Source organism: Sebastes fasciatus, chromosome 5 (assembly GCF_043250625.1).
Source record: "Sebastes fasciatus isolate fSebFas1 chromosome 5, fSebFas1.pri, whole genome shotgun sequence".
Lineage (NCBI taxonomy): Eukaryota > Metazoa > Chordata > Actinopteri > Perciformes > Sebastidae > Sebastes > Sebastes fasciatus.
In genome coordinates, this window is record NC_133799.1 from 12,112,878 (window position 1) to 12,128,927 (window position 16,050).

General features: G+C 40.4%; 1 protein-coding gene across 2 annotated transcripts in view; it reads left to right on the plus strand.

The window, feature by feature from the left end:
- bcar3 (BCAR3 adaptor protein, NSP family member) overlaps positions 1–15,815 on the plus strand; it is a 51,981-nt gene extending 36,166 nt beyond the window's left edge. The window contains exons 1-14 of one of the 2 annotated variants that reach the window (XM_074635102.1): positions 2,809–2,973; positions 4,240–4,368; positions 6,130–6,255; positions 7,579–7,695; positions 8,005–8,240; positions 9,041–9,141; positions 9,329–9,463; positions 10,390–10,614; positions 11,201–11,811; positions 11,928–12,043; positions 12,622–12,793; positions 13,042–13,153; positions 13,506–13,709; positions 13,820–15,815. In XM_074635102.1, coding sequence (XP_074491203.1) covers positions 2,950–2,973; positions 4,240–4,368; positions 6,130–6,255; positions 7,579–7,695; positions 8,005–8,240; positions 9,041–9,141; positions 9,329–9,463; positions 10,390–10,614; positions 11,201–11,811; positions 11,928–12,043; positions 12,622–12,793; positions 13,042–13,153; positions 13,506–13,709; positions 13,820–13,998 — 2,487 coding nt within the window. In that variant the 5' untranslated portion in view covers positions 2,809–2,949 and the 3' untranslated portion in view covers positions 13,999–15,815. Of the gene's footprint in view, positions 1–2,808; positions 2,974–4,239; positions 4,369–6,129; positions 6,256–7,578; positions 7,696–8,004; positions 8,241–9,040; positions 9,142–9,328; positions 9,464–10,389; positions 10,615–11,200; positions 11,812–11,927; positions 12,044–12,621; positions 12,794–13,041; positions 13,154–13,505; positions 13,710–13,819 lie in introns of those variants that run through there. The other variant, XM_074635101.1, reaches the window with a different exon arrangement.
- Positions 15,816–16,050: the final 235 nt, after the last annotated feature.

A 16,050-nucleotide genomic window follows, 5' to 3' on the forward strand; every position in this document is an offset into this window, starting at 1 on the left:
ACAGTAATGCCTATTTCTCATCTCAAATGTTTTCAGAAACATCTTGTAGTGTACTGTTTAGCTGTAAAATGAGAAAATATGCTCCGGCTTGTGGGCGGTGCTTGGTATTGCCGGGTCACAAACTTTCTAATTTTACAGCTAAACAGTACACTACAAGATTTTTCTGAAAACATTTGAGACGAGAAATAGGCATTACAGTAACAGAATATTGATTCAAATTTGATCGGCGTTGCCTAGTTTGACCAATTGACCTATTTGCTCCAATTCTACCCACTGCTGCTTTAACTCTCATATTGACATGAGATTTTCCGTGGCCCAGATGGCCACCCCCATGAAACATTTCTGGGGGCCTTGCAATTATATTGTACTTAGAATCTGATTCCATACAGTGAAATCAATGCAGCCGCAGGACATGACTGAATGACGGCTCAATTATACAGCCCCCACGTACTTTCCACTGCTGCACCAACACACACACAGACAGTAACATACACAGTAACACACGCAGGCATACAACACAAGTCTCCACTGGTTGGTGTCTCCGTTTCAAACTAGAAACAAACAAAATCATTGCATGTGCATTATGACGCCGAGCCCGTTGTGTCCTGCTCTATTGTTTTCTGTGTAGAAGCTGTAATAGGATACTTTGATTTCCCTGTCATGTATGGAGACGTGGAGACTGAGGGCAGAGGGGTCTATTGTAATGACTTTAGAGAGAGAGAGAGAGAGAGACAGAAAATATGAAAAAGAGAGGTAGAGAAGCCACAGAGAGAGAGAGAACAAGCGGTAAAGAGATGAAAGGATGCACTAGGTTTCAATTTCATGGGGATGTTATAGACATATTTCCAATTTCAAGTACATGGTTCAATAATTCCCTTTGCGTGTGTGTGTGGGTGTGTGTGTGTGCGTGTGTTAATGTCAGCACTGACATTGTGTTACCGTCAGCTCAGTCTGCCTTGAACCTCTTCATCCATGCAGGTTTGGATCAAAGTCTTCTATAGACAGTCTTTGATGCTTTAACGTTCAGTGTCCTCAGGCACTTTTTTAAAAGTCTCTTTACACCAGCATGTGGACCTGCTACCAATGATTTCCAGTGGGAAATTACAACTAAGTTGCAGCTATACAGCATAGCATTATCATAGTATTACTTCACCTGCAGTAGAACCATCTTCCAGTTTTCCGTGGCGCACAATGTTAGGCTGTTAATTAAAAAAACAGTAATGCATTTTTTATTGCTGTTTTTCAAAAATATTATACCACATCGATTGTGATTGGGTGTGAGACATGAGTGAGCAGGATCCCTTCACAATGTTTACATTTAATCAACTTCGTTCCTAACACTCGCTTTGCTACACATTCAGCTTTTATGGAGCTGCATTAAGCTTATTCTTACCATAAGCCAGTCTATCGTGTCAGCAAACTATTCTACTATTCTTTAAACTTAGTATCACAGAAACAACATCTTCACTACTTTTTTACCCCTATTTTAGTGCACCAACTGATGGAAAAAAAATGTCTCTTTGTCTGAAACCTCTATATAGAGCTTCAGACAGATGTTGATTCTCAGTGGGATTGGTAGTTCTAGCAATCGTTTCATTTGCCTGCGAGCATTTTGATTCAGTGCTAAAGCCAGAAATATCCCTTATTGGAGCTTTCATGTTAACAGCTACGGTCAACATGGACGTGCTTCTATATTTTAATATACGTGGCAGAATAATAAGACGCACCTTTTAAAATGATTAACATTAGTTTTACTAGACAAAGACTACAACATCATTACAGGTGTATGAGCATGTTCAGATACTGTTTGGATCTAAGCCAGACGGAGCTGTGTAACATGACACAACATGCAAACAAAAGACCGTTGATTCTACCTTTTTTTTCTTGGCAGTGGAACAATATAAATACAGATCATGATACTTTCTAAACAGGAATAACATTTGAGTTCTTAAAATGGCTAGAATTAACCTTTACGGCCAAAGGTACCATGAAATCTAAATAGTATTGATATTCAGTGTCTTAACAGTGTCTACACCATAGACTGTATATAAGCAGTGGACGTATTAACCGTGACGTCACCCATCGGCTCGTGGACTGCCGTTTTGAAGCCTTGAGTTTGGCATTTTGGCCGTCGCCATCTTGGTCATTTGCAACCAGAAGTGACGCGAGAGGGTGGAGCTACGTACAACCGAACACTGAATGAAACATTTTCAGGCGACTAAAAATGTTACGATTAACTTTCATGAACTGAAAACACACTGCGAACGTAGAAGTAGGGTCATTTTCTCATAGACCTCTTCACATTCAGACTTATTTTTGCAACCAGAGGAGTCGCCCCCTGCTGGCTATTAGAAAGAATGCAAGTTTAAGGCACTTACGCATTGGCTTCACTTTTCAGACCCGGAGGTAGTTACACATAGAAATACAGCACTCTGTGACAGACAACACAACTGTACTGGATTGTATAAGTGATTGAATGTACTGTACTATTATGTCTGCACCACTTCTATACAACTTGCCAAAAAGCTTTAAAAAATATAACATTATTGTTGTTATTATCTGTCTCAGATGCTTTACTTATAATGAAACAGGTACAACACTGACCACAGAATAAATAGCAATACAAACTATTGAGTACCTATGACAAAAAGTTTCACCTGTCAACTCAGGGAAAGTTCAGGGAAGTGTCTGCGTCACTGGAGTGTGTGTTTGTGTGTGTGTGTGTGTGTGGGTGGGTGTTTACGTACGTCAGGTGAGGGTGTGTATGGAGGCAGGTCTGGCCAGTTGGGTGGGGTCAGGATGGAAAGCCACGAGAGGAAAATCACATGTTGCCTCAGAGAAGGACTCGTGTGTGTTTGAAAGAGAGCTGTTTAATGCTAGAGATACAAACTAAAGTTTGTATGTGTTTGATATGAAGTGGGTCTTGGATTAAGAGAGAACGAGGGACCGATGCAGAGACCCAGCAGCTGTGATGTAAGTGTGTGTGTGCGTGTGTTTGGTGTGTTTGTTTGGTGTGTGTGTGTGTGTGTTTGGTGTGTGTGTTGTGGTGCAGGTGGTTGTGCTGACTCTGCATCCTGTCAGGTTGTTACCAGATCATTATGTCCTTCACTTTCTAATTAAGTTCGTTGTCAGGATTAAACCGACTGATCAATCATTTGATCATCTGTCAGGTGTCTACAAGATTCATTCTATGGTTCACCTGTCTTGTTCTTTGCAACCCTCTATGTTTTGGGTGACCTTCAATCAATGTGGTTTTAAGGGTATTGCTTGTTGTCGGTTGCACAAATTGTAAATTCCTATGAGGCAAATTAGTAATGTTGGGCTATAAAGTAAAACTTCACTTTATCTTTAAAAAGAAAAAGTCTGATTGCTTCTTGTTCAGGAAGGTTTTTATTTCTGTTGCGGGCTCTTAAAAAGCTTTTAAATTAAATTTTAAATCACGTTTTTAAATTGCTGCTGGGATTTCATATATGCTGTACTGTTTACTGTGCTTTTAAATTGTAGGTTTTAATTGCATGTGTGTAAAAAAATAAACTATTGTTAATAGTAGTATTAGTAGTAACATCAGTAGCAGTAGTATTATCAATACTAATTAATGCATTTACATGTATTTAGCTTTATGACTGAGGTCTGAATGAAGTTGTTGCTGATACACTAGTGATTCCTAACCTGGGAGTTGCAAGATCAATCTGAGACTAAATGATTAACAGTATAGAAAAGCAGAAAAATTGAATAATTCAGCAATATTATAGATATTATCCTTTTAATCTTTTTTTTTGTTATAAATGACTAGATAGTGTTTTTAGACTTCTAAAATGTATTTGAATAAAACAACAAAATGAATCATTTGGTCAGAGTCCAATAACAAATGCAACAGCTGACGAGGAGTCTCAATAAGACATTGTGGTAATTTAAAGGGGAAAGGAAACCACTGAGCTACACCATGAACACAAATGTTACATTACTTTTAATTTCCCTTCAAACAATCACATCAACCGCTGTTATTTTCACAGGAATAATATTTGTTATTGCTGTGCTTTGAGCTTTGCCCTTATCGCTGTTTGTTAGGTAATAAGGAACTGTTTTTTATGCTCCTATAACTACTAAAATCCATGGTCTGTATATTAAACTTTAAGCTATGGACGGACGAACGAAGACACTGATGTCAGTTTCTGTGTGTTTTTCTATAGAAGTCAGCCACTTCATTCAGTTCTGTTTTTTTTATATTTTTCATTGCAGTTCTCCAGAGATCAGTTCATCGTGGACTGCCCTTCAGAGAAACTTCGCAGAGAGCTGGAGGAAGAATTAAAGTTGAACTGCGAGGAGCCGAGAAGCCACGCATGGTACCACGGAGCAATACCCAGACAGGTAACACACACACCTTGACACACACACAAATCTGAGTCATGAGTCCCTCCCTTTAAAAGCCCGGTTAGAAACTTGTTGAACCAGATCACCTATTATTAGACTGCCATACTGCACTCACAGTGCTTACAGAAAGATTATAACTTAAATAGTGGCCTCGGCAGCAGAGCCGGGGTTATAACATGAGGTCAGTGTATAAAAAGCTCCTTCTGTATGGTGTGTGTGTGTCTGTGTGTGTGTGTGTGTGAGAGAGAGAGAGAGAGAGAGAGAGAGAGAGAGAGACAGAGAGAGAGAGAGAGAGAGAGAGAGAGAGAGAGAGAGAGAGAGAGAGAGAGAGAGAGAGAGAGAGAGAGAGAGATTGTGTGTTCCCTCTGAAAGCCAGCTCTGAGATGTAATCATTTTTAATAAGCTGCTTCCTTTGGCTAAACTAAACTACCATTATATACTATACAAACACTTGCTTAATTAAAGTCTGTAACTGTGTGTGAAGGGTTGTGTGTGTGTGTGTGTGTGTGTGTGAGAGAGAGAGAGAGAGAGAGAGAGAGAGAGAGAGAGAGAGAGAGAGAGAGAGAGGCAGTAAATGTAACAAGAGTGTGATGGATACAAAGATAAAGAAACATGTTCAGCTCATTAGTTTCCTGTGAAACCCAAATATAAATCAGATTTTTGAATGACATATTAAACCTCATGACGTCCCTCAGCCCTGCTTTTAATTATGCACGGATTCAATGAAGTGAATACTTTATTAAAATCTAATATTTATCATCTATTCTTGTTTTATAACAACTGCAGAGTTTAGCATGTAGACGTGCTGCATAATGTTTTATGTGTCCATGGAGCGCTGCAACCTGACTTTCATGACTGATTGATGATTTTCTCAATTAATTGATTGATTGTTTTGCTGATAAGATGTCAGAAGATAGTGAAAAATTCCCATCTATGACGCACTTAAGTTGCTTATTTTATCTAACCAACAGTTAGATAAATATATTGAGTTTACTATCATATATGACAAAGAAAAGCATAAAATCTTCACATTTGAGAAGCTGAAACTCATCAAATGTTTGGTATTTTGAATCAAATCAAAACCATTGAATCATTTATCAAAATTCTTCCTGAATAATTTTCTGTCGATCAATTAATCAATCAACTATTTGTTTTTATTTGCATGCACAGAAATGTACACATATAAAGGGTGTGAAATTCTTATCCTTGGAAACAGCAGTTTGACCAAAACAAGTCTAAAACTAATGTTAATCAAACCTCAAGGTCTATTTACTAGCTTTTTTTTCTGGAGCTTTCAACCAAATTGTGTGGTGTTGCACAACAGATGGAGCATAGCTGACATTGATAAAGCTCACTGACCCAGGTATAAAACTTTAGTCGGGGCATTTGGCTGAAATCAAGAGCACATTTCCTATGTAAATATTAAGTTATAAAACATAAATGTAAAAATCTATCTGATGATTTTCTAGCTGGATAAATACTGTCAGAGGTTGAGGCTTTAAATATCTTCATGTGTTACGTAACCGCTGAAAACCAGGCAGCACTGAGCTCATAGAGACAGTAACAGTATAACAGCCGGCCATTATTAGATTTAATTAAATGTTTGGACTGTAAACAAACACGTGCGCCTGTGTGTGTGCGTGTGTGTGTGTGCGCGTGTGTGTGTGTGTGTGTGTGTGTGTGTGTGTGTGCGTGTGTGTGTGTGTGTGTGTGTGTGTGTGTGTGTGTACCCATATGTAATCCTCTGTATTCTTCCAGGTTGCAGAAAACTCGGTGCAGCGTGATGGTGATTTCATGATCCGAGATTCGCTGTCCAGTCCAGGATGTTATGTTCTGACCTGCCAGTGGCGAAATGCTGCCCAGCACTTTAAAATCAACAAGAAGGTAAAACCATGAGTATGACTTCATATAAAACTGACAAAACACTTGAAGTTGTATAATGTAATACTTTGGTTTGGTGGTGGAATCCATTCTAACACTACTATCTCACACAAATTTAGATTTTATTGACTTTTACTTAACAAGGAAAGCCTCATTGAAATTAATTAAAAAATTAAAAAGTCCTGTGAGTGTCCTGGCCAAGATGGGAATTACTGAGTTACAGACTAACAACATGAAAACATGATAAGTCGGATAATTAGCACTGAATAAAATATAATTGTAAAGTTATGAATAAAATTGATGGAGAAAGAATCATATAAAAGATTGCACCTTAGAAGTGACCTAAAGCAGCAATAATTAATAACCAATACCGGTTAATTAGACCAGTGTAAACAGATGCTATTGTTGATGCTAGCGTTTATTCAGCTTGGAAAACATGTTGGAAATTAATTTTCTGCTCTGCACTCCCTCAAACACAAAGATTTCCTGTAAAGTCTGACTTGGGGATCTTCTCAGCGGTGGTCTTAATTGTTCATATTATTTTAATAATGTTATAAAATTAAAGCAAGAAGCTGAAAAGCTCCAGACTCGGATGTTGATTCTGTGACGGGAGAATTGTTTTTGTAACTGTAGTTTTAATTAATGTAACAGGAAACTAAAAAAATGTGGTATTCGTTTTTTTTTACAGAATTTGTTCTAACATTTAGTGTTTTCTTGTGAATAACTTTTACATTTAAAATTATTGAACATTTTTAAAAAAATCTAAGAAGTAAAAGTCACTGTCTGGTTTAACTGCTCACAACTGGAAGACATGTGCAACCTGTGACAATTGTATGTCTGTGTACTGGCAGGAATCTGGCAATACAATACGTACTATGATACAGGGGTTATGATTCAATATATTGCAAGGCGATATATTGCAATTTTTTTAATATAATTTTAGGAAAACTGTCATAGTATAAAGAACATACTACTACAGTTTATGCATAAAATCTAAGTAAAATAAAGTTAACTCTATGTAATCAGAACATTGGGATCTGCATCCACATTTATCACAGTCCCTGTAACATCCAACTACAGTGAGAGGGCGCATCGCTTTGTAAATGAAATAAAGTATAGACTGAGTTCATCTTTGCATATAAACTATTAATTAAAAATCAATACAGTGTTTTTGAGAATCGATATAGTATCACAAAACAGAATTTCTCAATACTTGATATTTGATGTTTTCTTACACCCCTAGAGAATTACTAGCTTCATTTTAAGGGGTCACTGATTAAAAAAATAATAATAATAATAACTTTTTTTTTTCCATTTGTCCTTCAGGTAGTGATGTTGAACGAAGCCTACTCCAGAGTCGAGTACCATCTGGAGAGAGAAGGGTTTGACAACGTCCCTGCACTTGTTAGATACTACGTCGGCAACAGAAAACCCGTCTCCCAGGTGGGTTTGGTGAAGTCTTTTACACATAAAATATTTTAATGGAAAACATCTTCACAGGCTCTTTGATACAGTTGATTTGTTGCTGGTCAGTAAAATATGTAATTCAGTGCGTTTCCCAAATTTGGAGACACATAAAGAAAGCAAATACTTATGTGCACTACCTTCCTCTGCTGACATTGACTGGATGTCAAATGCCATCCAAAGAATTAGTTGTAATTGGACAAAACGTAATATTTCACTATCTAAGAGAGAACATTTGATACAGAAAACATGTTAACTTGACTGTCGTCTTCTATCTGTGCATTGAAGGTGGTGGGAGCCATAATCTTCCAGCCGATCAACAGAGGGCTGCCGCTGCGGTGCTTGGAGGAAAAGTACGGGTTGTCCAGCCATCATCGAGAGGCGCTTATGAACCAGGAGAGGCAGAGTCGGAAGCGCCTCAGCCTCAACATCACCAACGGACACACGCATGACAACACGCACGGCGTGCACGACAACACACACTGCCGGGACAACGCCGTGAGCCGATGCAGCCAGCAGCTCAGGTATGGTATGCTCCTAGAAACCCACACAAACACACTGACTACACCAATGATCCTCAGTGGCTGGAATGATGTGTGTGTTTGTTGTTTCTAGACGATCACACATTGAGCATGTGTAATTTGACAAATATCACATTAAAGACCATTGTGCTTTTTTAGCTCCAAGCGACACAAGCCCATTACTGAAAGTGCGTGGTGGGCTACAGACCAAATAACATGCTGTCTGCTAGATTTGAATAATGGAGAACCCACCTTTACTCAGTCATTCTCTCTCTTTGTTTCTCTTTCTCTCACACTCTCTAAAAGACTTAAATCAACCCTTTAAATCCCTTCCTGCTTTTAACACGTAGCCTGGAGCTCTTTACATTCATCATCCAGGCAGTGGGCTGTATATACGACATGTTCCATACGTATCGTTAAGTCCTCTATAAATAAAGACACGGTGTATGTCTGGCGTTTCGTCTAAAAGGAACAGAAGTATGTAATTTCATGAAGTATGTAGCACTTAATGTATGGAGTCCATATCTGTCTGAGTAAATGGACGGAGCGGGAGAGAGGAAAAGATAAATATGTGGTCCGCAGTAGAACAGAACAAAGAGACGGAGAAGAAATAATGGTTATAGGGAAGGAGAAAGAAAAACAAAAGAGAAAGGAGAATAAAAACAAAGAAAAACAGTGTTTTCTTTCTTTGTTTCTCATTAATGTTACTTTTTATTCATACACTAGATACGCTTGATTTATTTCTCCTTTGTGCATGTTTATGTGTAAATATGATTATTGATATTGGTTTATCTTTCACTCAGGTTGAAGGATCGCTGTGGCAGCCAACCAGCAAGTCTCAATCAGGTCCAAGAGAGGCGACGGCCGCTCAAGGCGCACCAATCAGAAAGCTACCTGCCTCTTGGTGAGTGAAAGTGAGATTAGTATTACAGAGCCTATCAGATCGTCTGAAACCCCTTTATGACGACAGAAACTATCCAAAACAATCTGACATCCTCATCCTTACATGCCTGTTTTTCCTTTATTCTGTTCTCTCTTCTTGTTGTAACCGCCTCTACTTGTCCTCTCCCGACGTCTCCTCATCTCCCCAGGATCTAGACCGCAGCCCCAGCAGCCTCCTGACCCTCTCCTCCCGAGCCCCAACCCCAAGTCTCCAGTCTTTCGGACGGGCAGTGAGCCGGTGCTGAGCCCCTCCCGCCCACAGAGACCTGCAGAGATTCTGGCAGGTCAGTACACCTGGAAGCTAAAATATAATATAACACAAATCTGTTTGAATAACAGAGCCTCTCAAAAACAAAAAACGTAGAAATATTGCACAACCTGAAGATCATCTGTAAACCTAGTTATTTATATACTGCTTTAGTAACCATGTTATGCACTTGTTTGGGATCTAGTGCGGTATATTTTTGTTTGCTAAAGGGCGTTCTCCTAGCCATATTTGAACGTCTTTCTTTTGTCAATTTTATCTTTATTGTATGTATGAAAAGTGCTGCATAGATAAAATAAAAACTGAATTTACTTAATTTATCTGACAGCGGCAATGCGCTATACATTGAGTATTTTACAGATATAATGTATAGGTATTGAATGTATAGCGCATTGTTGCTGTCAAATAAATCAGAAGCTGTCAATGCACTTCAGTTTTGATTTTATCTATGCAGCACTTTTCATACACACAGTAAAGATGTAATACAGCGTGCCTCACAAGACGTGCAAAATAGACGGAAATAAAAGACAAAAAATTTAAAAACAAATAAAAAATTAATAAATGACAATAAATGCAGTCAATAAAAAGTACAGTAAAGTCAGTAAGGAAAGAAGAAAAACGTTGTTGCTCCTGTTTTACATTTCATTTAGTCCCAACAGCAGCAGTACAACAATGTTATCTGTTGTAAAACCGAAAACACACACACACCTGTGGGTGTAAACTCTCTCCTTATTTGCTCCTGCCATTGTTTGCATGCAAATAGGAAATTAAAAATCCGTACTTTCACGCATACTTTGGTTCTCTGATTCAACTTTGGTAAATACGGTAAATAAAAGACAAACTGTGGTCTTCTATGGTTCACTGCCATACAGACACAAAGTGGATTACTGCATTGACTGATTCAATTTGGTTCCGAGATGAAACACGTTGTTCCTGTGTTTACAGGCCAGGCCATCCGGGGCTCTGACAGCCAGCTGTGCCCCAAACCGCCTCCCAAACCCAGCAAGGTGCCGCTGGCTCGACTGCCTCGCTCCCCCGGCCTCCAGCCGCTGGTTCTCCCCTCCAGCTCCTCCAGCCTCACTGACTCCTCCTCCACCTCCCCCAGGCTGACTGTACCTTCCCTGGACTCCTCGAGTGTGGACACTCTTGGTTCTACATGGAGGAGTGGAGGTAACTTCATGAAATGCATCCACAGCTTGCAGTTTTTCTCTGCTGTTTTTCTTTACTGGGCACTTATTATGTCACACAGAGCTTTACTGGGAGCACTTCAAACTAACGGGGTAATAATGTACATTATTACAAGGCTGAATTGTTGAATATTCGATTCTGATTGGTCAATCACGGCGTTGCTATGTATAACAGACCGTTGCTATGGGCGCAGCTCTGATGTCGGACTCTGGAGGACCGATTTTGTGTCAAAATGTTGAATTCTTAAGTAAGTAGCCGTGTAATAGGGCGATGCTGCAAACCCAACGCGAAGTGGGGATTCTTTCACTACAATGACCGGCTCGCTGTACATTATCCCTTACATATTGATGTTTTAAAGGGATAGTCTGGGTGTTTTGAAGTGGGGTTGTAAGAGGTACTTATCCATAGTCAGTGTATTACCTAGAGTAGGTGGTGGTCGGCACATCCCCAGTTTGGAGAAACAGACAGGAGCACCAACATGTGAGAAATGTACTGCTGTGGACGGGGCCAGCAGCATATCTATTAATGTGTCATATCAAATATTAATACAGTGATTGTTCTTCCACAGCCACCACAGGCCCTGTACCTCCAGTCAAACCCCTGAAGTTCCTCCATCAGCTGCTTCCTACAGACTCTTACAGCTCCTCCAGTTCTGGACTTTCTCCCGATGAACTGGTCCAGTATTCAGATTCAGGATGGACTGAGCGGCTGCAGCCGAGCCCTGCAGACCTGAGGTCCTGCAGCCCGCTGGAGTGGGACGGATCAAATCCCCGTAACCCCATCACGGACCTCGAGCTTCAGCCTCCGCTCTGCAGCTACGTGGAGAGGCTGAGGAGAGAGGGGGAGGGAGGGAGAGAGGAGGAGGAGGGGGACGAGAAGGAGGCGGGAGGGAGGAGAGGGCTGGACAGGAGCTCCTACCATCACGCCATCGCTGCCTTAGAAAACACCAGCGAGGAAGAGGAGGAGGATGCAGGGAGGGAGGAGGAAGAGAAGAGGAGCAGTTTCCAGCGGCCAGTCGAAGAGACGGAGTCGACGTTCCGGCCGGCAGAGTTCGGATCTCGACTTCTTCCGCCAGAGAACAAACCGCTGGAGATGGTGGTCCTGAAGAGAGCGAAGGAGCTGCTGCTCAACCACAATCACCAGAGCATCGCCAGACACCTGCTGATGGCCGACTGCCAGGTACACACACACACACACACACACACACACACACACACACACACACATACACTATAAACAGAATAGACAGAATAAGTGAGGAAGATAAAACGATTGTAAATCTTTTTTCCCTACAGGTTGCGAGGATAGTCGGAGTGACTCCAGAGGTTAAAGGTCAGATGGGCGTGTCCTCCGGTCTGGAGCTGGTGACGCTGCCTCACGGTCAACAGCTGAGACTGGACCTGATGGAAAGGTACACATCATACACACACACACACAACAGCACAAATATTGCATCACAGATCCAGGAAGTTCAAGTCCCCATAAAAAAAGATAATTGACACTCAACCTGCAAAGGAATAGTTCGACATCTCTAGGAAAAACGTTCTACTACTTACTATTACTTTTTCGCAGAGAGTTAGATGAGAAGATCGACACCTCTCTCCCTAAGGGCTATCAAAACAAATCCCAAGGGTCACAAGAGTTATTAAAGCAATAAGAAAGAAACATAGCGTATATATATTTCTTTCTTCAATAATTTATTCTCTGACATTTTTATTATTTTTTTATTTTTTCCTAGCGAGATACTGGGTTCTTTCAGCTCTTGAGACCTCTAAAATGTCTTTATTTTAAGGGGTTACAGTCCAAGAAGGTTGGAAACAACTGGTTTAACTGAAGCCGAAAATGATATTTGAGAAGACGTCAGTAGTGATTCATACCTGCTGATTCATTGCACTTCCTGTCTGATAAACAAACACAGAGGCCGTCAAATCAGATTAGTCATCGCTGTCGCCTGGTGTTGATAATCAACCTCTCCTCCGTCTCTCCCAGGCACCACACCATGGCGATAGGCGTTGCCGTGGATATTCTGGGATGTACGGGCAGCGTGGACGAGCGGGCGTCTACCTTAAATCGCATCATCCTGGTCGCGTTGGAGCTGAAGGACACGGTGGGCGACCTGTTTGCTTTCACAGCTCTGATGAAAGCTCTGGACCTGCCACAGGTAACACACACAATATCTAACACACAGAAATTGTCCATCATAACCTGCCAGAAATGTTTCACCTGTTTTTCCCATAAATAATCTACATTTTAAGTGTCATTTGTTTGCTATTTTATAATCATGTGTCTCTGTTTGTATGAAAACATAAAACCACATTTGACCATTTCAGCCTGTTTAATTATCTCTGGTAGCGATAATAAAATGATATGAAGGGAGTTTGAGACACTTACAGTTGTTGTTCTCTACAGATCAGTCGTTTGGAGGAAACATGGACGGCTCTACGAAGGAACTACACGCAGACCGCCATCAGCTACGAGAAAACACTCAAACCTTTCTACAAGAACCTTTATGAGGGCACAGGTACTGAACACACACTCACACATACTGCAGTAACAGATGAAATCACATCTCATCATTTCAACGTATTGATCCAAGGAGTATTACTGATTGTCAGGGAGTCTGAAACAGCTCCAACATCGAATCAATAAAAGGAAAAATCAGCCAAATATCTGCAAAAAAAAAAGACCATGAAGTTGCATCCATGCACTTGTTGTGAAGTTTAACACCAGACACCAGGGATTTATGTGTATTTTGGTCAGAAATTAAAGGTCGTGAATCATCTCATTTCTGTCTGGCTAATTTAATCCTGCGCAAGAGGACAAAAAATGTTTCTGCTATATTTTAAATCCTCCTCTTCCTCCTCTTCCTGCAGCTGCCTCCCCTCCGGTGGTCTGCGTCCCCCTCCTGCTGCCCCTCCTCACTTTGATGGAGCGTCCGTCAATCACACCTGAGGGGGCGGAGCTCTGGGAGACTAGCGACCAGGGCTGTGACATCATGCTGCGCCACCTGGAGGCCGCACGCAACGTCGCACACAACGCACACAGCTACACGGCCAATGCGCAGAAGCTCTTACAAGGTAAAAACAAGAAAACTACAAAACAAAGTTACACACACAAAGACACAAATGTATTTTTGTAAATTAAATACCAGAAAGAGAAGATGTCAATAATAAGTTTCTGTCTTCAGGGTTCCCATGCGATGAAGACCTGCTGGAGGTGTTTAAAACGGACTTTCAGCTGCGGCTGCTGTGGGGAAGCCGCGGAGCTTCTGTCAACCAATCAGATCGCTACAACAAATTCAACCTCATCCTCACTGCGTTGTCACGGAAACTGGAGCCCCCGCTCAAAACACAAACCTTAATCTGACCTGAGCAACAACTCACATTGGGGACGCATTTTGGACTTCAGTAGAGCATCAGCTGGATCAGAAATCAGCTGTGACAAGAGAGGAAGAGAAATAAAGTGGAACGAGGCAGAAAGTTGATCTGAGAACGACCTGCTGTTAGTCTGAGGAAGAGGACTTCACACACACAGACACACAGACACAGACACTCTCCTGCAGCTGAACATGATGCTGTCAGTAATCCAGCAGCTGTTCAGTCGTCTTATTGCTCCAGAGTAACGCCAGTTTGGTTCCAGACTTTGCTGTTTTTAATCATTCATCATAAACCTGCAACTTCAGTTTGTTTAGACTACACATCACCCACAATTCACAGCACATTCTCACTCCCAACTCATCAAATACCGCCGCTTGGACATCAGAGACGGACGCACGGGGTACCCCTCTTGCATTACTTTTGGACGTGTCAGGGACGGCGTGTCAATCTACGCTCGTTACATGCACAGTGTCCTTTCAAAATAAACTTCCGTTTTCACAGAAAGTTAGGTTTAGGCAACACAACCACTTAGTTAGGTTTAGGAAACGGTCATGGTTGATGTTAACTTCACTGACTAGCGACTCACGTGACTAACGACTCACGGGGACGTAACAAAATAAGTCAACGTTACTTTTAGTTTCACACCTGACATGAACAGCGGTCTCCTGGTTGAAAGTCTTGCGTTTGTTTGACCCGTCTCGGACTCTCGTGTTGTTAATACTACATCACTTAATCCGACCGTCGAATAACGTCGCGCATGAGTTTACATTGGTGTTAGTTGAAAGTTGACCAATCGGCAGTATTTGACGAGTTGGGATTGAGACTGGGTCACAGACTCACAACTACGAGACCTCACATGTAAAAATACACACACATACAGGGAGAATCTAAAACATACAGATAAAGTCTGAGTTATTATTTTTGTTCTACGCACTTGTTTCCATTGCTGAGACGAGGAGATGCAGCATCCACACCGGTCACTAAATTCCTCCATGTTTTGGTGACAAAAATCCTCCAAATAAATGGTGAAATGTGCCGTTTGGGCGCAGCTAAATTTTAAAAAATTAAGAGAAGCTTAAAGCGAGACGTTGGTTTAGAAATTTTTCCTGATCAGGCACTTTTATTTTATTTTTAATTTTAATTTTATTTTAATTTTTACTCTGACATTCCAGTTAATGGAGATCATAATTCTATGTTAAGGAGAAAAACAGCTCTACATGTTGTGACGAGTACATTAAAAGTAAAATGTAAGGATGTCTCCTTAAAGACGTTAATCTACTCTGTATTTATTCCTGGTAAAATCAAACTAAGACAATAGTTTTATAAAAGGAGGAAGGAAATTTACCTACAAAAGGCAACGTCTGTGTATATTGTCAAGATAGAAATATGTGTATTTAAAAGTTATCTCTGTGACCTTTGATACAAAACCACTGAAAAAAAAGTCAAGAAACAGTAGAATTATATAGTGTATATTAATAGTGAGGGGTTTCTTCTCAAATCATCAGATGACAAAGATGTACAGTAAATATTTTTTACTTTATTTACATACTATAGGAGCAGAAGATCTGAGCTGTAGCAGCATCTTTTTTTCCAGATGACAATATTTTTGTTTCTGCATAAACATGAATGAAATGATTAAAAATGACAGAAGTTAACATGTGAGACTAAAGTTGTACATATTTGAAATATTAGCATGTTAATAATAGACTGTACATATTTTCTGTAGAAGATGACTGTAAAAAAAAAGATGATTTTACTATGTTTATATTATTATTATTATGATTTAATAAATATGATGTACGATCAGCGGAGGTCAACTGGCTGAATGAATACACGTGTTGCTTGAAAACTTGATGACACGTTTGCAGGCTTTGTGTTCTAGCTGTTATGATTAACGTAGACTAACGTACTTTACTTTTACTCTTGATTTTACACAGAGTAGTAAACTAAAGATCTCTCACAGGTCCCATCTGGCAGATTCAGGAGTCACAGCTGAATTTAATGTCATCACTTCTGTCTCCCCGCGCTGATAAAAAATGTC